This window comes from Lynx rufus, unplaced genomic scaffold (genome assembly GCF_022079265.1).
Source record: "Lynx rufus isolate CCGP_SWC_20201006 ecotype Redwood Valley unplaced genomic scaffold, mLynRuf1.p SCAF_18, whole genome shotgun sequence".
NCBI classification, from domain to species: Eukaryota; Metazoa; Chordata; class Mammalia; order Carnivora; family Felidae; genus Lynx; species Lynx rufus.
Window position 1 is genome coordinate 27,421,094 of NW_025814832.1, and position 20,422 is coordinate 27,441,515.

The following is a 20,422-nucleotide window of genomic DNA, read 5'->3' on the forward strand; positions in this document are numbered from 1 at the left end:
GCGTGCGCACGGACACGCCGATACCTGTATACGTGTGTGCACACAGATACACACGGACACACGAGCGTAGACAGGCCCCCTAAGACCCAGCCTTGGTCAGAGGGCCTCCCCCCACGACAGGGTCCCAGAAACCAGGGCCTCTTTGCTCCAGGCCCCCACCCCGCCGGCCCCCTCCACCACCAAGGTGTGGCGGGACTGGCGGGACTGGCCCCGGGGGGGGGGGGCGGAGGGGAGGCTTGGACTGGGTGATGAGCCCTGTTAGGCCCCAGCTTCCCCCAGGAAGAGGCCGCCTGTCTGGGGACCCAGCTCTTTGCCCCTTACTCCCTGCTCTCCTGAGAGCCACCATTGAGGCCCCAACCCCTCCCTTCCTGCCCACAGAGGCCTCTGCTCCCCACCCCACTTCCCAGCAGAAGGGCTGGAGCCAGACTCCGAGATAAGGGGCTTGTTTTCCAAGGGCCCGGAACTCAGTGCAGATTGTGGGTCAAGGCCAGAGGGGCACTGGGGTGGGGGAGGGCATGATGAGCCTTTCCTTTAGACGGGGGTCCTTGCGGCCACTGATCCCACGGGGACTTGAGATTCCTGCCCCTTCAGGATGCCTGCGCTAGGCTTGGGGGGGAGGGGGAGAGCCCCGGGGAAGTTGCCCCGACCTTGGATATAGCTGCCTCTCCACCCCTGCTCGATTCTCCCGCCAGGCTGGCCTTCCTTTGAGACCTACCCCAAGCCTCTGCCTCGAGTTCTCCCTTTGTCTGGTTAGCGACCTGCTCTGTCTTCAAAAGTCAGCCCAGTCACTGCTTCCTCCGGGAAGCCCACCCTGATGCCTCAGCCAAGCCTGCTGCAGCACCCTCCCCCCCGGTGGTGCTGACATCCCCCCTCTTCCCAGTGCTCCTCTCTTGGGCAGCATCCTGTCCCCACCCTGAGGACCCGAGCTCCGAAGGCAGGCTGGCCTTACTCTCCCTCACCCCCAGACCCAATTTGGAGCAGGCACATGGCAGACCTCTGATGAAGGCGTCAGTGTCCTCTTTGATCAGGGGTGCTCTGACCAGAGCCCTGGGTGCCTCTTCTGGTGAACTTGGGCCCTTCGGGACCAACTTCCTCCCATGGGGGACACACATCTGTGGCCATACTCCAGGAAGGGGAGCAGCCGAGTGGGGCTGGGCACTCAGAGGGAGGCCCGTCCTTCCGTGTGAGGAAGGGTCACGCTGCAGAAGGTCCAGTCTTGGCTGAGTCACCGTGCGCCCCACAGCAGCACCACCAAGCCCCAGGGCCCTGGGCTCTGGCCAGAAACAATGATAATAGCAGCAGCAAGAAGTAAGCACTCACACGTAGCACTTACCCACAGCCAGGCACCAGGGTCAGCACTGAACACATTAGGTCAGGGACTCCTCAAAGCAGCCCATTCTGCAGTGGAGGAGACTGAGGCACGGGGAGGCTGAAAGGCTTGTCCAAAGCCGCACAGCTGGTAAGTGAGGACTGGAGTCAGTCGGTCCCCTTCACTATTACCCTGCGCTGTACCTCAGTTGGAGGTAGCCCACCCCTCCAGGGCAGGGGGTATGGAGGAGGGGGCTCCCTGTGCACCCCTCTAATTCTGCCTCCCATTATACCCCATGAAGTGGGACGCTCAGACCGCTTGTGCCATCCTCTATCCCTCTGCCTGGCATTTAGGCCATGCCTGACACGCAGGAGGTCCTCAAAAAAATCCATATCGAAAAAAGCAGATGGCGGGATGCTGTTTTTTAGGGGCGACGGAAAGTAGTGGTTCAGAACGGGACCCTGGGGACTCCGGGGACAGCCGGCCGGGCCACCTCCGCCACATGTGACTGTAGGCATTAGCTGGTGCACGGCTCAGTTTCCCCGTCTGTGACTCCCTCTCCCCCAGGCCCATCTCGCGCCGTGTCCACCCCGCGAAGCCCGAACTACAATTCCCAGCGTGCCTCGGCACCCTCCTGCCCGGGCCTGCGCAGTGCCCGCCGGGACGAAGTCCGAACTACAACTTCCAGCATGCCGCGGGCGCTCCCGCAGGCCCTGGTCAGCGGCCGAGGTCGAGGTCGGGGAAGCCGTGCCGACCCTCGCCGCTCCGGGTAGCGCTCGCTCGGGAGGGTCGGGGTGGGGTCGGGAGCTGCCCCCGCCATGCTTCGTGGACTGGCTCGGGCCGCGGTCCAGCGGCAGGGGGCCCTCCGGACGCGGGGGTCTGGGGGCGGGGCGGGGGTCCCGGTGCACGTGGTGGACCTGCGCAGCGACACGGTGACCAAGCCCGGGCCGGCCATGAGGCGCGCCATGGCCGAGGCGGTCGTGGGGGACGACGACTACGGCGAGGACCCCACCGTCCGCGGTGAGCCGGGTGTGCAGGCCGGGGCCTGGGGTCGTCGCCGAGACCCCGGGGCGCTGTCCGTGGTGCTGGCGGGAGAGGCGGCCCCGGGCGCGCGGGTGGCGGCTCAGCTGCAGGCTGGGCGTGAAGCTCTGCGGGCCTAGCTGCTCAGTCTGTTAGGGATGCAGAGCCCCAGGTCCCACCCTTCCACCTGCTGAGCCAGAATCGGCACGCTAACAGGGTGCCCAGGTGATGCGTGTGCACACTGAAGTGTCGTGCCACTGCTGGAAGAGATGGGTGTGGTCTCACCTTGCACAGGAGGGCTCTGAGATCAGCATCGCAGCGAGTGTGGCACACAAGGTCTCATACCCAGTAAACGGCAAGGCAGTATGTGAGCCCAGGTCTTTTCTCTAAAACCTGTAGCTCTTGTCCTGGACCCACTGTCTTTCCACGTGAAGATAAACAGAAAGCCGCTCTAGATAAGGGGGTTTTCCGCAGCCTGCACCTCTCAAGGAGCGGGCTCCAATAAGCTAGGGAGCGTTTTCAAGTGACACAGTGACAGCACTCCCACCCTGGGTTGACAGTTGCGGACCACTGCTATTGCTGGGGTGCGTACAACCCTCTCCGGTGCCGGGGACAAGCTACAGGTTGCCACTTGAGCCCCCAGGGCCTGTCTATGGGGCCAGATGGCGTCTGGTGGTCATGAATTTTGCAGACACCTACTGTTGCCTGGAACTTCAAAAATGCTGAGCCCACTGCTTAGTAGGCATACCACCATGGGGTGGGGGAAGTGCTGGGGTTGACATGTGTCCACAGAGAGGGCCTTGAGAACTGGGGGTGAGCGGAGGCGTGGAACTCACAGGGAAGGGGGACTTTGCAGAGTAGCCTCCTGAAGGGTGAGGGGAGCCCCCAGGCAAGGAAGGGAGCCAGCTCACTGGGAGGTGAGGAAGGTGTTTAGGATATGGATAAGGGAATGTGGCTGGAGCGTGGGGTGCCGGGGCCACCCCTGTCCCTGAAGGTGGAGGCAGAAGGCAAATCCCACTGCCCTTGAATGTCATGCTGAAGACTTTGGACTTGATGCCACAGGCAGAGGGGAGCCACAGCAGGTTTCAAAGCAGGAGCCAGAAGCCCCGCTCACCCCCTCCCCGAGTCCCCCCTTCTGAGAGCTCCTGTCCTGTTCTGGGAGAGGAAGTCAGCAGAGAAACCGCAGGGCCCCACCTGCAAGGGGCTGATGGGAAAGGAAGTGAGACAGGTGTGAGGTCTGGATGGGACGGGGGGGTTCAAACCACAGTTTCAATTGGGGGGGGGGAGACCGTGGCCCAGGAGGAGGCTGGGTGTAGAGGGTTCAGTGAGGGGCCTCTGGACCCAGATATGCGGTCACCAAGACCACAGACTGTGCAGCTGGCAGACCAGGGCTCTTGTCTGGCTTGGCCACTCACCTCATCACGACATGGGCTCACGGTTATGAGTGATGCAAGGAGACTGCCATTGTTGACGAATCCTCCTTGCACCCCATCCCTCTCCTCCTCAGAGCTGCAGGAAAAGGCAGCCACGCTGCTGGGGGTGGATCGGACCTTGTTCGTGCCCACCAACACCATGGCCAACCTTATCTCTGGTGAGCGGCGTCGGGTGACTCTGCCCTCCAGCCCCTCCCTCCGTGTTTCTCTCCTTGGTGCTGGAGGCGGGGCTGGGACAACATCAGTGGGGTCCTGAGCCATCTGGATTTCTGCTGGGCTCAGTCAGGAGGGCCCCTAGCAAGGGGAGGGGGGGAGGAGAGTGAGGCCAGCGTGTCTGCGCTCCTCCCCCAGCTCCCTCCCCAGAGGCTCTCCCTGGGCCAGCCCTCTCCACACTGCCCTGTCTCCAGGTTCTGGTAACCACAGCCTTCTCTTGCCCCTTAAGGCCTGGGGGGTCTTGCACTGTCCCTTCTGACTTCCCTACATGCTGCCACACCTTTATAAGTTGTCCCTTTGTTAAAAAAAAAATCTCTGGCTCCCCAGTGCGCATGCGCCCTCGGTTTCCTGCTGGGCCCGACTGAGGCTCGTGCCCGGAGCTGCTTGGCCCCAAGGGGCAGCACCGTGGTGGGCTTCCAGTGCAGGAGACGCTCTGCCGGTGGGCCCCGTGGCACTCGGAGCCGACACTGCCCTCCCCCATCTATCTCAGTGATGTGTCACTGCCAGCGCAGGGGCTCCCAGCTCCTCCTCGGGCAGGAGAGCCACCTCCACGTCTATGAGCAGGGCGGGGTGGCTCAGGTAAGGACCCGTCACCCCTCACCTGGGGCCAGCACGAGCTGCTCAGCATTTCTGGTGGGAACCTGCTTTCCAGGCACCGCGATGGGACCTGCAGAGGGAAGAAATGGCCGGGTGGTGGCGTCTCTAAGGAGGCGGGAAGGAGAGCCATCCCCAGACTGACCACATGGGGGCAGCCGCGGCTCCGGCCGCCACAGGGACACCGGCTGTGCTTGGTGTCCTGCTGCCCCCTAGTGGGTACCCAGAGCACGCGGCCCTTGATTGCTGGGGCGGGGGGTGGGGGGAGCACGCTAACCCTCGGGCTGCAGCACAGGGGCAAGGCTCCAGGGTCCAGAGCTGGGGACAAGCAGACAGGACAGAGGTAGGAGGTGACCCTGAGCCCCTGGACCTGATCCTGAATCCCCACCCCAATACCTGCAGATTGCTGGGGTGCACTCCCACCCCCTCCCAGACCTGCCCCATGGGACCCTGGACCTGGCTGAGCTGGAGAGGATGGTCACACGGGGCCTCGGGAGCCCCTACCACCCGGTCTGTGAGCTCATCTGCCTGGAAAACACCCACAGCAGCTCGGGGGGCCGGGTTCTCCCCATCGACTACCTACGCCAGGTAGGCCCTACCCCACTTCTGTGCCCCCCACCCCACCAGCCAGCTCCTGGCTTCCTGTCCCATGGGGCCCCTCTCCGGGGATTAGGTCTCTGACACGGGCCGTGGGTGCCCATCGCAGCCAGAAGTGTTGTGGGAGGACATGTGGTCCCAGGCTGCAGATGTGAAGGGCACTATTGCCCCACTTTAGGCCCCAGAACAGAGACCCGTCCCCCACCCCTCCCTCCCAGGGAGCCCAGAGTAGCACCAGCTTGTGCAGGAACCGTCCCACTCCCCGGTGTGAGAACCTGAGTGCTAAGTCTCCAGACCTGCCCTTTGCCCGTGAGAAGGGCTGAGAAGGGCTGTGAGAAGGGCTGAGAGCATCTCCTTCACGGAGCAGGGGTGCGGCCTGGGTAGGAGGGGCATCTACCGCTCTGGCCATAGCCACCGTAGGCGCGAGATGAAACGCTCACCGTCAACCCCCTTTCCTAGAGGACGGCACCCAGGTCCAGGCAGAAGATGTGTCTGCTCAGGTCCCAGGCGGCCAAGCTGGTCACCAACCCAGCTCTCTTCACTCCGTACCCCCCACCCCCCACCCCCGCCGTGGCTCCTCCAGGAACCAAACCCCGTGACCTTCTGGAGACCCATCCTCCCTCGGCTTCTGCCCCAAGCCCAGCCCCTCTGACTGTGGCCTGCACTTGGCCCCCAGGTGCGCCTCCTGGCCCAGAGCTGCGGGGTCCGGGTCCACCTGGACGGGGCCCGGCTGATGAACGCTGCGGTGGCTTTGCACGTGCCCCCCGCCCGCATCGTGGAGCACTGTGACTCTGTGTCCCTCTGTTTCTCCAAGGTGGGGAAGCCACCGGCTGCCTCCCAGACACAGGGTGATGGGGGTGCCCACAAGAGGAGTCGGAGCCGGGTGCCTGAGCTCCTATGAGGGCCGCTGCTGGCCCCGGGCCCCTCGAGCCCCAACCCCAGATGGGGCCACGGTGTCTGCCCTTCCCTGTCCCCTTCACATCCCCCTCCCCCCGGGGTGAGAGGACAGAGATGCACACCTGGGGGCGCAGGCACGCGGGACTCTCTCCTCTCTTCCTCCCAGGGCCTGGGCGCACCGGTGGGAGCCCTGGTTGGGGGGCCCACGGACTTCATCGAAGGAGCCTGGCGCCTCCGGAAAGCCCTGGGCGGGGGGATGCGCCAGGCGGGGGTGCTGGCCGCAGCTGCCCTGGTAGGGCTGGCAGACGTGGAGGAGGTGCTGCTGAGGGACCACCAGAACGCTCGGAGATTTGCCCAAGGTGCCCGGACCTCATGCCCCCTCCCTCACCTCCTTTTGCTCCCGGAAGAGTGCCTTGGGGGTCCCCTGCAGCGGGACCCAAATCCCCAGCAGGGCCACATCCTTCTGATTCTGGAACACGGGGGTTAAGCCACCGAGCCATGACGGGTCGGGCCCCCGGGGGCGAGGGTGGTCTCCCAGACCACGGTGATGCGGGGCCCGTACCACTAAACCCTCCACGGGGGTCAGGAATTCTCATTTCCTGCGGGAGCCGGCAGAGTGGAGCCTCTAACTTGGGCCTTACGTTTCCTAATGGAGTCCTCGAAACAGCCCCTTCATGTCCCCACTTGAAAGAGGAGTAAACTGAGGCCCAGAAAGGTTAACTGATCCGTCCAAGGTCACGCAGCTAGTGCAGCCAAGTCTGTGGGACTCTGAAGTCCGTGTCAGGATTCAGGGTGTCTCTTTGCCCCACTCCCGTCGGGCTGCCCTCTGTCTTTCCCGGGGCGACAGGGCCGGACAGTGGAGGCGGTGGTGGGGTCCTGGGGTCGGGCTCCACTCACCACGGGACCTGGGCCCAGGGCTCCAGGAGCTGGCGTCCCCTATCTGCTCCGTGGATCTCGCCGCCGTGGAGACGAACATGGTGATGGTGACAGTGGACGGGCTGCCGCCCCAGGAGCTCTGCCGGCGTCTGCAGGCCGTGAGCGCTGACGAGGTGGCGCAGACCGGCCGCGCGGTGCGCGTGCTGCTGTTCCCCTGGACCGGGCGGTCAGTGCGCGCCGTGTGGCACCGCGACGTCTCCGCACGGGACACCGAGCTGGCGCTGAGGAAGTGGGGGTTCGTGCTGAAGCAGCTGGGGGCCCTGAGGACGGGGTGACCGGCCCCTGGGCCCCAGCCGGGCTCCAGGCGGGGAGTGGAGGTGTCCCGAGGGAGGAGGCAGGAGAGGCAGTAAAAGGACACCCCGTGTCCCCCTTGTCCCCTTGGACCCCTGGACTTCCCACGCCCGGGGCGAAACCTTCCTCTGGCACTCATTCAGCAAGCCCGGAGCGCCTCCTGTGTCGGGAACGGGGACAGGGACGGGGTGCCACAAATGCCGACAGGAGGGACCCCATTCCAGCCCCTCACCAGAGCCCAGGAAGCAGCCAGGGCAGGGCCTCTGCTCCCAGTGCACGGAAGGGGAAGCGGCCCTGAGCCATCTGCTCAGAGTCACGCAGCAAATGAGCGTGTCCTGTGCTCGTATTCGGGGACACGGGGGGAAAGGTGACAGGAAAATCAGAAAGGGGCAGCGGGGCGCTGGATGGCAAAGAGCAGTAACTCCCGTGTCGGGGGGCTGGGCTTCAGCCTGTATTCATCTCTATGCATTTTCCTTTTTTAAAAATAAAACTTCTGGGGCGCCTGGGTGCCTCAGTCGGTTGAGCATCAGACTTCTGCTCGGGTCATGATCTCACGGTTTGTGAGTTCGAGCCCCACGTCGTGCTCTGTGCTGACGGCTCGGAGCCTGGAGCCTGCTTCCGATTCTGTCTCTCTCTGTGCCCCTCCCCTGCTCATGCTCTGCCTCTCTCTCTCTCTCTCTCAAAAATAAATAAACATTAAAAAAATAAGATAAATCAAATTCTCCTGCTTACAAAAGAATATGTCTTTACTGTAAAGAATTTGGGATCGGATCTCGGTTTTTAGCAACTCCGGGGGTAATTTAGGCCCAGCTACAGACAGGGAGGCAAACCCTTGCACGCCCCGCTCCCCAGGGAACCGCAGGAGAGGTCAAGTTAGAGCCTCACAAGCTGAGAAGACCTGCCGGCAAAGCCCCCCCCCCCCCCGCCCTGCCCCCATCCAGGATCCGGCCTGAGGCGGGGGTCCTCTCCCGCCTGTGCTGACCTGAAGGGAAGGAGCTTTGCTGGGTTTGCAGAAGGCATCTCTGGGTGGACAGACACAGACACACAAACACACAGCTGGTAACAAGGTTATTGCCCTCGCACTCTTCATAAGCCACACGCGTGTGTCATTTATCCTGCAAAAAATTTTCAGAGAGAAAAACAAGGCTCATCTGCACGTAGCATGAACTGATTTATTTAAGGACAAGTGGGCACACCGTTGCTACCTGGAACGGTAAATGCTAACGCACACATAGGAAGGGAAGCCCTCAGTGGGGGCCCCCAGCGGTGCAGCCCCCGAAGGCCCCAAGGAGCTTCCTGTAACCTTTGGAGCGATAAAGGGAGGCTGGGGGAGGGGAAGACCGAGACCAGAGAGGCCACCATCCCCCTCCCTCACCCCCACACACATCCCAGACTCTGGAAGGTCCTGAACCCCAAATGGGGCTGTCTGGGGCTTCAGGGACCCTTCTCCTCGGGGTCTCCCGCCTTCTCTACCTACAGGAGAGTGAGCGTGTCTCGTGTCTCCCGATGACCCAGGGTCTGCGTGCTGAGCCCCACCCACCTCCATTCAGGAAGCCGGAGGCGCCGAAAGCTCTGGGCCCTGGTTTCTGCCGCTCTGGGTCACCTCGCCACCTGCCATGGCTCCCCCACCCCCACAGGGACTTCGGCACCTGCTTGTTTGGGACCCCCAGACATCCCGCAGGGAGCTGCAGATGGGAGGAGTGGGGTCCCGGAGTACCAGCCCGCCGGAAGCGGCAGCCCCACCAGGCCCGAGAACAAGGGGGCACAGGTGCATCCAGCCCACTCAGAGCCCTCTGCAAATCCCGGGGGACTCCCGGGCACCCCTCTTCAGCATCCTCCCCACCAACGCCTGCCCTCGAAGACCAGCGGACAGAACTGAGCCTCGGGGTCCACCTGCCTGTAAGGGCATCTGGCTCTGCCGTTTGCTCTGGGATGGTCGGGGCCTCAGACTTCCCTTCTGTAAAATGGGTGAATGGCAACTCACGTGAAGGGTACCCCGAGAACCTCACAGGCAGACGAGCAGGGGGCACTCCGCATGGAGCCTGACTCAGTGGGTGTTTAAGGGGTAGTTGCTTCTCTCTCAAACTCACCCCTCCCCAGGTCAAAGGGTAGCTTCTGCCCCTGAGCCAGGGCCCTGGGAATGAGGACAGGTGGCTCACCAGGACTGGCGGAGGAGGGCCACCGCAAGCCCTGCCCGCGAGACGCCAGGGGGCCCGCTGAGCACCCCCGCCCCGGCCCCACTGACGATCTCGGGCCGCTCGCTGTCTCTTGCTGGGAGCCCTTCAACTCATGCCTGAGAGGAGGCCAAACCAGTTAGTCCTTAAAGGGCACAAACCGGGCACGGGAGGCCCCCAAACATCTGGCTTTGCCAAGCAAGAGGAGACCGGATCCTTGGCTCTGCCCCCAGCCCCCTGCCCCACCCCCAGGGGTGCCCTCCCAGCCAGAGCTCCAGCCAGGCCTAGGCATGCGAAGGGAAACTGAGCCCCTCTCCCCGCCGCCGCTCGCCCCTCTGAGACTCAGATGACCGCGGGGCGGGGGACACCCGGCTGCCGGCTCAGGCTGAGGGCTCGGGCCGCTGTGAGCAGGGGGAGGCCGCTGAGTGCCCCAGGCCGGGGCTGCGGACCAGCCGAAGCTGATGCGGACGTCCGGGGGCCGTACTGGTGGGCGGTCTCAGGGAAGGCCAGGTGCGAGTAGCTGGTGTAGATGCTGACCCCCACCAGGGTCAGGGCACCTGGGGGAGGGGGCAGGGGGACCACTCCGTGGGGCTGCCCGCTGGGGGCAGCTGCCTAACCAGGTCCTGGCCAAGGCGGTCCTGCAGACACGGCCTCGGAGCCCCTGTCCGCTGGCCTTTGGGGGAAGCGGAGGCTCCTATCCAGTCCCCGAACTCACCCCACAAAACCCCTTACAAACAGTACCACCTACACCCCAGCAACGGTCCCGACTCACATAAACCATCTCTGTATCCCAGCACCCTCCTGTATTCCCCGGAGTCCCCAACACACACACACACACACACACACACACAGCTAGTGACCTCTACTGGGAGTCGGGGGCTCCAGAGCTCTGACCAGGCCCCCTCTTCCTTGCACATCCCCCCCGCTTCATTGGGTTACCCCCTCCTCTCCTTCTGGCCCTAGCCTAAGTGTCCGGCCTCTGCAGGCCCTCTCCCCGCCCCCAAGGTCTCCGATCCAGGCCCTGCCTGCCTGATCCCATCACCCCGTCTTCCTCTGAAGCGAACACCCTCCTCCCTCTGACACTCCGACTTTGCACAGGGTGCTGGGTGCAGTGACCCGGTGCCCAGAGGTTCTGGGGCAAGCTAAGAGTTGGGCACTGGGACATTTTCCTGTTCACCCCGAGTCAGAAGGACCAGCCCAGAGAAGCACCCCGTGTCCCACAGCTGCAGGCTGAGCCTACCCTTTGTGCCAACTGTAGGGAAAGCTGGCGGGGGGGGGGGTCCTGATGCCCTCCACAGGCACTTCCTGGCACAGGGTTCCCTCTGGACTCTGCCCAGCCAAGGGCAGGAGGCTGACCGGAGCCGATCTGGATCTCACTGGGGCTCAGAGAAGGGGCGTAGTCCTGGGGTCCCCATATTGCCTGACTCTGTCCCAGCCCTCTGTGATCCCTCACTTGACCAAAGATGGGAAGGAGAAAGGCAGGACTCACGGCCACCAGACTAGGGCTGGGCAGAGCCGCAGCACAAGTTTTGGATTCAATTTCGGGAAGGACGTGAAGCCCCCTGGAGGGGGCCCTGGAACTGGGGTCACCACCCCGCAGCAGGGCTGGCGAACGGCCGCTCTCAGGCTCCCGCGGGAGCTCTCACGCAGCGGGAGTCCCCAAAACAGAGGTGTCTGTCTCAGCCTGTGGCGCTCAGAGCTCCCGACCAGGCCACCCAGGCTGCCCACTGGCTGCCTCCGTCCAGCCCGGCAGAGGAGGGGACGCGGTGTAAGCTCCGGAGCCTGACTCCCCACCTGGAACAACCCCCCCACCCCGTCCCCTGGCCCGGGGACGGGGACAGCAGCTCCAGCTCCTGCCAGACCACTCTCTGAGCCGCTGACCTCCACCCCTGGCCGGCAACGGAGCCTCAAGCTGGGCAGTGGCAGGAGAACTCATGCTCCTGTCTCGGGGGGTGGGGGGGCTGGGTGTTCGCCCCCGACCCCTCCGTCCCTCCTCCTCTCATGGCGCCGATGGTGGGGGTAGGCGTGGGGCAAACTGGCCTCAGACAGGTCCCCTCGGGGTGACATTCCTGTCCCTGAGCCCCTACAGCTAGTGTGTCCGCCACGTGGACGGGCCCCTGTCAATGATGTCAGCTGACCTGTTTCCAAGGAGCCCCCCCCCCCCCCCCCCCCCCGCCAACCCTGCAAGGAGAGCAGTGGTGCAGCCAGACTGGACCCTGGGCGAGGGGAGCACGTGAGGCGTTGTTCTTTGAACCAGGTTCTCCCTCCACCCACTGGCCAGCGCCCTGGTTCTGAGAGCCTAACGCCAAGGTTTCCCGGATACAGTTCCACTCTCTTACTCGTCTCACTGGCTTCCCAAGGTCCTCTTGATTGGATCTGGGCCCACACAGCCGGTCTCTGGGGTCAGGCCACAGCTGATTTCTCCCGCTTTCGTTCTCTAAAGCACACTCACGCCCAGGTTCCTGGTCCCCCAGTCTCTTGGCTCCAGGCAAGCCCGCCGAGTCCGTCTTGACCAAGGCCTCCCACAGGGCACAGCATCCCCTGGGGAGGAGGCGGGCCTGCCCGAGAGGGAGCCCCGGGCCCACACGGTCTGGGTCTCAAGTGCCATGGCCCTGACGGTAGAGCTGGCCCGGATGCCAGACTCGGCTCAGACCTCACCCCCGACAGCACAGGCCCCTGAGGACTGACCCCGAGGAGCCCCAGCCCACCGTCAGTGACCTCCAGCCTTGGGCTTCTGGGGGCACCGGCTGGCTGCCAGGGGCAGACGGCACCAAAAAGCAGTGAAGCTTCCTGCTGACCTTGGTGAATCCTTGACCGTCTCAGCTGGAGGCTGGGACCACAGAGAGGCCTCGGCTGCACCCCTGCGGGAGTGCCTGGCCCGGTGCCCAGCAGAGTCTAGGTGAATCTCAGCTGATGAACTGTCACCAGTCATCGTCTGGGCTAGGCTGGGGTCACTGCCAAGGACTGTGGGGCCCCTTTTCACCTGTCTTAATGCCTGGCCCTGCCCACTCTCCCTCCTCCTACCAGGCCAGCCTGGGAAGGAGAACAGGTAGGGGTCAGCCCATGCCCTTCCTGCGGGGCTAGTAGGGCAGGTCCTGGGGTCGCCTCGGGGAGTCTCATGCCTCCCATGCCTAGAAGCTCAACCTCGGGGCTCCTCCGTCCCTCGATCTAGGCCCACAGCCAGAACCCCTGCCCCTGTCCCTACTATAAAGGCCTCCACCCCTGCCCCTGCCCCTGTCAAGGCTGCTGCCACCCAAGGTGCCTTTGGCTGCTGCTGCTGGATCCCCAGGGCGGGCCCAGGCTCAGCACAACCGATGGGAGCGGGGAAAGGAGGCACGCCCTCCCAGGACCCACGGCCCCCAGGACTCACCTCCCAGCAAGAAGTAGCAGCCGGCGGAGAGCAGCAGAAGGACGCTCTGTGCCAGGGAACCGAAGAGGCCGCAGATCCAGCCGCACACGACAAGGACGAGGCTCAGGGGCAAGACCACCATGACAGCTCGGTGGAGGGCTGCCAGGAGTGGGGCCTCAGGGTGCGGGCGGGGACGCGGACCGACCCCCCCAAGGCAGATCCAGGTGAGCGCTTCAGAGTCCTGTCTGCCTGGAGGTCCCCCTTCACAGGACAGTCTCACCTGGAGACTGGGGAAGGGACGGGCGTGACTCGGGCCCAGGACTCACAGACGAGGCGCCGCACCAAGGTGGAGGCATCCAGGCTCTCGCCGGCAAAGGGGTCGCTCAGGGGGACGCAGCTGTTTTGCCCTGCAAAGCAGAAAGGACGCGAAACCTGGTGGGCTGGACAGCTGCCGGCCCCCACCCACCCTGTGTTCCTCTGAGATGGGTGGGCCTGTGGGCACGCGGCGAGGTTCCTGCCAGAACCCAGTGGGCTGACCAGTGGCCCCGGAGCCCCGTCAAATTCTCTCCTGGACCCCAGAGCCGTGGCTCCAAATGGGTTTGGAGGGTTTCAGAACTCGTGTTTTGTTTCTACAACATACACACGATACCTACACGGATGCCTGTCTACAGTTTCACGCCGCCCTCAACTTTAAGCCCGGGGCCGTGTGCGTGCTCACATGTGGCTTTGCCCGGACAGGAAAAGGTGCAGGTCATGGGGTGTCTGACTCCTGCACACACGTGCACACGCACCCACGTTTGGAAACACACGGGCACACGCACGCGCACACAGTCACACACACAGAGATGCTCACACGTTGATTCATACACACAGGGACACATGCTCACCACACACATTTCCGTGCACACACGCCTGCACTCACACTGACGTATGCACACACGTTCACACCCTCTCACAGATCCTGCTGACCCCCAGGGCTGGTTCTGTGCAGGGGAAGCCCCCCGGGGGGGGGTGGGAATGCCCTCCTCTCTCTGGAACTGGCAGCATCTATACAGGTCTGAAATGCACGTGGCACTCCTGTTTTGTGCCCGTGTGCATGTCAGACGATCAGGTGGGGGCAGTGGTGTGTGTGTAGAGAGATGGGCGGGGGGGGGGGCTGTGCCAGGCTCAACCCTGGGGACAGCAATCAAGACACGGCTGGTGGTCACCTTCCCAGGGTGCCTTCCCAGGGGCCCCACACCCCTTGGTGAGGAGGAACCGCAGAGTGGCCCCTGGGTGCCCCCTGTCCCTGCCTCTGCCCCCTCCTTCCTGCCGCCGCCCCCCACCCAGCTTGCATCCTGAGAAGCATCATTCTCTCCCTCTCCGGCAACGGCAACGACTTGCAGGCTGAGCAAGGACAAGGTCAGGCATCAGCCAGCAGCAGAGCTCACTGAGAGCCTGGGGCTGACCGGTCATCTGTCAAGTACCTGCCGCAGCTCCTAACACAAGACACCCCGCCCCCACCCCGACACACACACCAGGGCGGGCAGGGGACTGGCCACGGCTCCTGCTCCCCAGGCTCTTGGGTCCTTAAGGGGTCCCGCAACACCCCCACCCCCCGAACACATTCATTTCCCGCGCCTGCACTGGTAGCCCGACTGTCACCACCCAGCCGGTTCTGGGAGGGGACGGAGGTGGGGGCGTGCGGGGGCGCCACCCTGGCCGCGCCCTCTGCGCCCCGGGCCCGCCGCCCCGCCGTACCTTCGCAGACGCGCCAGAGCCCGAGTGCCAGGACCGCCGCGCGGCGCGCCCCGTGCGGTTGCCCGCGTCCACCACCTCCAGGACGTACCGGTAGTCGCTGGCCACGGCGGCCGCCAGCAGCGCGAAGCTGAGCAGCGCGCCCAGCCGGGCCATGCGGGGCTCGGGGTGCAGGGTCCCGGGGAGCGCGGAGGGCCGCGGGAGTGGGAGAGTGCGGGGGGCGATGGGGAGCGGGGAGTGGGGGAACCCGGCCGGGCAGGGGGCGCCCGGGATTTGGTGAGCCGGGGCGGGGAGTAGGGGGGCAGGGTTGGGGGGACGCGGGCAGCCAGGGCGGGGAGGGGCGCCTGGGATTTGGGGAGCGGGCAGGGGTCAGGGTTGGGCGCGGGGAGCCGGGGCGCGCAAGCCGGTGCGTCCGCTCTGAGCCTCTTCGGGACGCGGCGCCCCCTTTTCTGCCTGCGCGCTGGCCTCGCGATACGCCCCCCCCCCCCCAGGTTCGCAGGAAGATCGGTCCCACCTCTCGCTGATGGCGATCGCACAGCTGGGCCCCAGGGGACAGAACGAAGTCTCAGAGCGGCAGGTAGCGCCGCTGCAGACCTGGGTTCAAATCCCAGCGAACCGAGGGGCCGGCCGCTGGACTGGATCCCGGGACAAATGTCTTAATCGCTCTAAACCTTTGAGTTTTCAGCCTCCAAACGGCCGGGCCGAGGAGGAGGAAGGGTGGGGCCTGCGTCGTCCCAGGAGGGGGCTCAGCGGGCAGCTGACAGCCTGAATGGTGGGAGGCAGCCGCCCCTGGCTGGGGCACTTGGCCGCTGGCTGGCCCTGCGGTCCTGGTCTTAATCGGTCTCCGACTAACCAGAGGGATCCGGTGAAGCGGGGTGGGTGGGCAAAGGGCCTAGGCAGGCTGGCGAGGGGGCCGCAGGAGGGTGAAGGCTTGCTTCCAGTTAGCTTCTAATTACAAATGTCACAGGGGGCAGGGCCCGGCTCTGCCTGTCCCTCACTCACTCAGCAAACGTGGACGAGGCGCCTTCTAGGACACGGTCAGACGCCGTGGGTGGGAAACAGGGGAGTCTCAAAGGGCCCCCACCCAGGAGCAGGCAACGACTTGCATGGTAGGGAGGGGGCTCTCTTGGGTGCAATTGTGGATGATGGGGGGGGGCTTCTCTCTGGGCCCCTGGATGGTGGGTGGCTGCCCCACAGGGCCCGGCAGAGCCTGCAGAGACAGGGTCCGAGGCTGACGTCCACATCATCACTGAAGGTGGCCCTTCTCGGACCAAGTAGCTTCATGACCCAGGGTCACCCAGGCTCTCGTTTCTGAATGTTCCAGCCCTTTTTCCTCCACTAGGTTTGAGGAATACAGCCAGGAAGCAGTCATTGAGACACTACCTCAAGCAGCATTCAGAGCCCATGGAATCATCTGGGGTTCCTGCAGGCTGTGCACCTTTCCAAGGCTGGGTTGGGGCACAGAGCAGGCCTAGGGGCTTCCCAGCTGTGGCATTGTGGGTGCCCCCGCCCTGCTCTGAAGCTGGGGAGTACCTGGGGGGGGGGCTTCCCTCTCAGGGGGCATTGGGCCTGGCAGGTGAAAGAATTCAGCAAACACAAAGCAGGTGTTCCGGGCGAGACAGGCATCTACAAAGCAGGAGGTGAGAAGGGCAGGGGGCATGGAGGTGGGGCTTGCGGGGCAAAAGGGTGACTAGTGACCCTAACGTTTACCTATAAGGTGACAAGGACCAAGATTGCTTTAGTTGGCTCAAAGCCTTCCTGTGGGCTTGAAGGACGAATCTAGAGACGGGAGAACCGAGGAGCCCCTCTCTGGCTGTGTGCTCTACACGTTCCTTCTCAGTGACGCCCGCTGTTCAGCCAGAGCTGGTTTCGAAGGGTCTTCTTTGCACCCCCATAAAACTTAAACAGGATTCTGCTGTCAGGGCCAGGGCCAGCACTGCTTGAGGCCACCGTTCCCACAGGGCCACGCAGCTCTGTGCAGAATAGACAAGTATTCCCCCCACACCGCAGTGCAGACGGCCAGGCTAGCAGTCTACGCCTCACTGCTTTATTTTTTTAAATTTTTTTTTTCAACGTTTATTTATTTTTGGGACAGAGAGAGACAGAGCATGAATGGGCGAGGGGCAGAGAGAGGGAGACACAGAATCCGAAACAGGCTCCAGGCTCTGAGCCATCAGCCCAGAGCCCGACGCGGGGCTCGAACTCACGGACCGCGAGATCGTGACCTGGCTGAAGTCGGACGCTTAACCGACTGCGCCACCCAGGCGCCCCATCACTGCTTTAAAGTTCAGTGTTTTTAAACCCAATGTGAAGCTGGAGCCGCTGACTGGATTGTCCCCCAGGCAGTAAGCACTGGCCCTCGAGGGGCTACTTTGATGAATTCCCCCAGTCTCTGTCCTTGGGATGGACCCAAATTATACCCTAGCCTGGCTCTGGAAAAGTGCCACTTTTCAGAGTGACCCCCCCGTTTTCACCGTTCATCCGACTTCTGTCAACTCTTAACTCATGATTAGAGCTGTCGGTGGGCCACCTGGCAGGCACCACGCCCATCTCCAGGACATCGCCACCAAAATCAGGGACAGGAGGGACCTGGCCCTAACTGGGAGGCAGCCAGCCACATACCTAGTCAGTCTCGTCCCCGGAGACCGACAGACCGATGAAGGGCTCCTCACAACCAGCTGGGACTTGCCAGCATCTGTCCATCCGTAAGCCTGGTCACCTCTGATGGAGCTTTGCTAACAGGGAAACAGGAAGGTGCCACTGATGCCCCATCCCAGGATGCACCTGCAGTCTCCAGAACGTACGCTTCTGTTCCCTCTGCCTGGCACACCTTTCCCTTCTTTGGTCGTCTGGCAGCCTCCTCCTTGCTCCCGGACAGACAGCTCAGTTCTTTCATCTCCACCCAATGCAGAGTTCATGGTCTTCTCAGCCTCCACACCATACGGCCGTTTGTTGGCCTTGGTCTTCCCGAGTTCCCTGCAGGAGACGGGTCCTCTCTGGCCTTCGTTCAGTTCCTGGACGTAGCATGCGCACACAGCAGATGCACAAGCATCTGAGTGAACGAGTGGGTGGATGTGACCACCGTGAGATCAGGTGGGAAATAGCCACAGAGAAGTCAAGGCCCCGGTTTGGCTGGTCAGCTGAAAACGGGCTCAAATCCTGTAGGCTGAGCCCAGGGGTGAGGAAAGCTCTGGCTCAGCTGCTCTGCTCTAAGGGCTGGACTCACCCTGGCTGGGCCCAGACAAGAAAACCCTTTGTGCCGGCAACACTGGTTCACAGCAAGCTGAGCTGCACAACAGAACCTTCTTTTCTTTCCAATTTTTATCGAGAGAAAGAGAGAACACACGCGAGAGCGGGGGGAGGGGCAGAGAGAATCCCAAGCGGGATCCCCACGGTGAGCGGGTGAGTGCGGAGCCCGACGCAGGGCCTGAACTGTGAGATCACGAACTGAGCCGGAAACCAAGAGTCGGAGCTTGACTGAACCACCCAGGCGTCCCAACAGTAAAGATGCTGAAAACAAGTACAGACATTTTACTGTAGTTACAACAGGACAAAGTGGGTGAAGGGTACATGGGGCCCCTTCGTACTATCTTTTCAAGCTCCCATGAATCTTAGTTCAAATTTTTAAAAATGTCGTACTGGATCAACAGAAACCCTGGGGAGGCAGGTTTCAGTTCCGTAGAACGAAGGCCTTTTCGACAAAGTCTGAAAAATGGATTTCAAGATAGGCCTCAGCCCCCAGAGTCAGGCAGTTGACCCCGGCCACACCTGAAAGGCCGGGCAGCATCACGAATCAGGGAGGCCCCACCTCTGAGGCCAGGATGCCTGGGTTCAAGCCTTACCCCTAATACTTACTAGTTGTACCATCTTGGACAAGCTTTGCCTCTTTGCAAGTCTACACACACACACACACACACACAATGCAGGTAAGATTACAGGAGGCTTCAGAGACGATTTTGAGTTATTTTCAAGGGCAATCTGCAAAGAATGGTCAGCACCCCAAAGGGGTGCCGACCTGCAGACAGTGGCAAGTGGCTCCGTACTTGGCGGGTCACTTTTGGTCAGGCCGGTCCTCTTCACAGTGCTGGGGCAGGTGGACGATTCGATTCCCGAGGCAGACCGCAGGGCTCTAACCTCTAAATCACCCTATCTACCTGACAACCCACCATCCACGCTGAGCGTGGAGCCTGCCTAAGATTCTCTCTCTGTCCCTCTCCCCACTTGCGCTCTCTAAAGAAAGATTAAAAACAAAAACAAAAGACAGAAAATACATTTGTAGAAGCGCAAATGCGGGATGAACTGAGGGTCAAGCTCCAGCACGGTCCCGTTCCACAGCACAGCCTGACAAAGCCAAGACCTGAATCACTGCCCGCTGTGCAAAGGGCCAGCTTCTCTACAAAGCCGACCTGTAAGGACCAGTTATTAAGGTGAAGTATCTACTTACCGACTGGCACAAATAACCAAAAATAAGCAACTTCGATGAGTATAGAGGCTAGAATGCTTTCTCCCCCAACTAAACTACTGCAATAAATATTCTCCAACATTGAAGGGAAAAGCACACTTTACTCAACGACTGAGATGTGGGGCGCCCGGGGGGCTCGGGTGGTTAAGCAGCCGACTTCAGCTCAGCTCATGACCTCATGGTTTGTGAGTTCGAGCCCCACGTGGGGCTCTGTGCTGACAGCTCGGAGCCTGGAGCCTGCTTCGGATTCTGTGTCTCCCTCTCTCTCTGCCCCTCCCCTGCTCGTGCTCTGTCTCTCTCTCTCTCAAGAATAAAAAGTAAACATTAAACAAATTTTTAAGAAGAAAAACAAGCCGGAGATGCATCTTGCATAGCTGGTTCACACCTGGAACGGGTCCAGACGCCACACACAAGTGGGCCTTGTGGCCCAGGGCCGGCTTTGTGTCTGCCAAGGCTCAGCCCTTCCCCACACCCGTGTGGGCAGGAAGCAGCAGTTGGCAGGCTAGGGAACCACAACAAAAACCCAACAAGACTTTAAAAACCCGGGAGGAGACCCTGAAATGAAGTGTTTGAAATGAAGTAGTTTTTATTTTTCAGAAATGGCGGGATGACCTCCAACCGGGCTGAAACAATCCACCCTGCAGCTCGATTTCACGGAGGGAGAAACAAAATCTGTCACCGTAACTGCTGTGTGAGCCTCTGGGAGGACAGCAGGGAGAACCGGTGTGGAGACGACGACGTGGACGGGACACGGGTGTGCGGGAGCGAGAAGCGGCAACGGAGACTCGGCCAACCAGGGCCGACGGATCACCCGCAGTGGCCACCGAGTCCCCACACGTCTGAGGCGAGTTCCTGAGCCACTGCACTGTGCTCAGGGAGGGAGAACCGGCGTGCGGCTGACGACTCAGTCGGGCTGTCTAGTGGCGAAGCAATTTCATAAACGACAATTTCTGCTACCCACTTCCTGCTACCTTGCTCTGTCTCCAAATCCACCTAAGGGTCACCCTGTTTGCCCAATGACTTGGGATGGCTTTGTGCTCACTTAACTGTAGTTTGTGATGTTCTGTGAAGTAATAATTCAAACAAAGTAAGAAAAGGACATTGCAGAACCTTAGAAGCTGAGGGTGTGTCTCACACAGACATCGTGACACGAGAAAGCCAGCCGAGGCAGCACAGGTTTCACGACGCCATGTTAGATGAAGAAACCACAGCTCGGGTTCAACAAGTGCAGGGACCGGACCCCCCGGAGGGCAGCCTGTGCGAGGGCACTGTGGCCGGGGCCCGAGGGAGCACCCCAACTGCCATGCTCGTCACCACTGCTCCAACTTGGACATCACGCAATTGATGCTCTTGTAAAAGATTGCAAACAATATAAACAAGTTCCCTATAAAAACAAGTTTCCCCCCAAAG

At 62.2% G+C, this 20,422-nt stretch overlaps 2 protein-coding genes across 3 annotated transcripts; one reads left to right on the top strand and one right to left on the bottom strand.

The window, feature by feature from the left end:
* Nucleotides 1-1,916: 1,916 nt before the first annotated feature.
* Nucleotides 1,917-7,829, top strand: LOC124513355 (probable low-specificity L-threonine aldolase 2). 2 transcript variants are annotated; one of them, XM_047081277.1, is made up of 7 exons: nt 1,918-2,329; nt 3,837-3,920; nt 4,466-4,554; nt 4,972-5,157; nt 5,843-5,980; nt 6,230-6,422; nt 6,979-7,829. In XM_047081277.1, exons 1-7 carry the CDS (start codon nt 2,128-2,130, stop codon nt 7,272-7,274), a joined length of 1,188 nt encoding a protein of 395 aa, XP_046937233.1. In that variant the 5' UTR covers nt 1,918-2,127; the 3' UTR covers nt 7,275-7,829. The 2 variants fall into 2 exon arrangements, with proteins under 2 accessions (XP_046937234.1, XP_046937233.1); XM_047081278.1 differs by lacking the exon at nt 5,843-5,980 and having other exon boundaries at nt 1,917-2,329.
* A 708-nt stretch (nt 7,830-8,537) lies between these two features.
* TMEM235 (transmembrane protein 235) lies at nt 8,538-14,706 on the bottom strand. Its single transcript, XM_047080421.1, is given in 8 exon segments — nt 8,538-8,614; nt 9,381-9,424; nt 9,833-9,935; nt 9,938-10,021; nt 12,835-12,972; nt 13,140-13,220; nt 14,554-14,577; nt 14,580-14,706. Coding segments are annotated over 8 exon segments (678 nt in total).
* Nucleotides 14,707-20,422: the final 5,716 nt, after the last annotated feature.

Coding starts and splice junctions, on each gene's coding strand:
- LOC124513355 (XM_047081277.1), top strand. CDS start 2,128: ATGCTTCGTGGACTGGCTCGGGCCGCGGTCCAGCGGCAGGGGGCCCTC. Junction 3,921..4,465: donor CATGGCCAACCTTATCTCTG/GTGAGCGGCGTC, acceptor CATCTATCTCAG/TGATGTGTCACTGCCAGCGC. Junction 5,981..6,229: donor TGTCCCTCTGTTTCTCCAAG/GTGGGGAAGCCA, acceptor TCTTCCTCCCAG/GGCCTGGGCGCACCGGTGGG.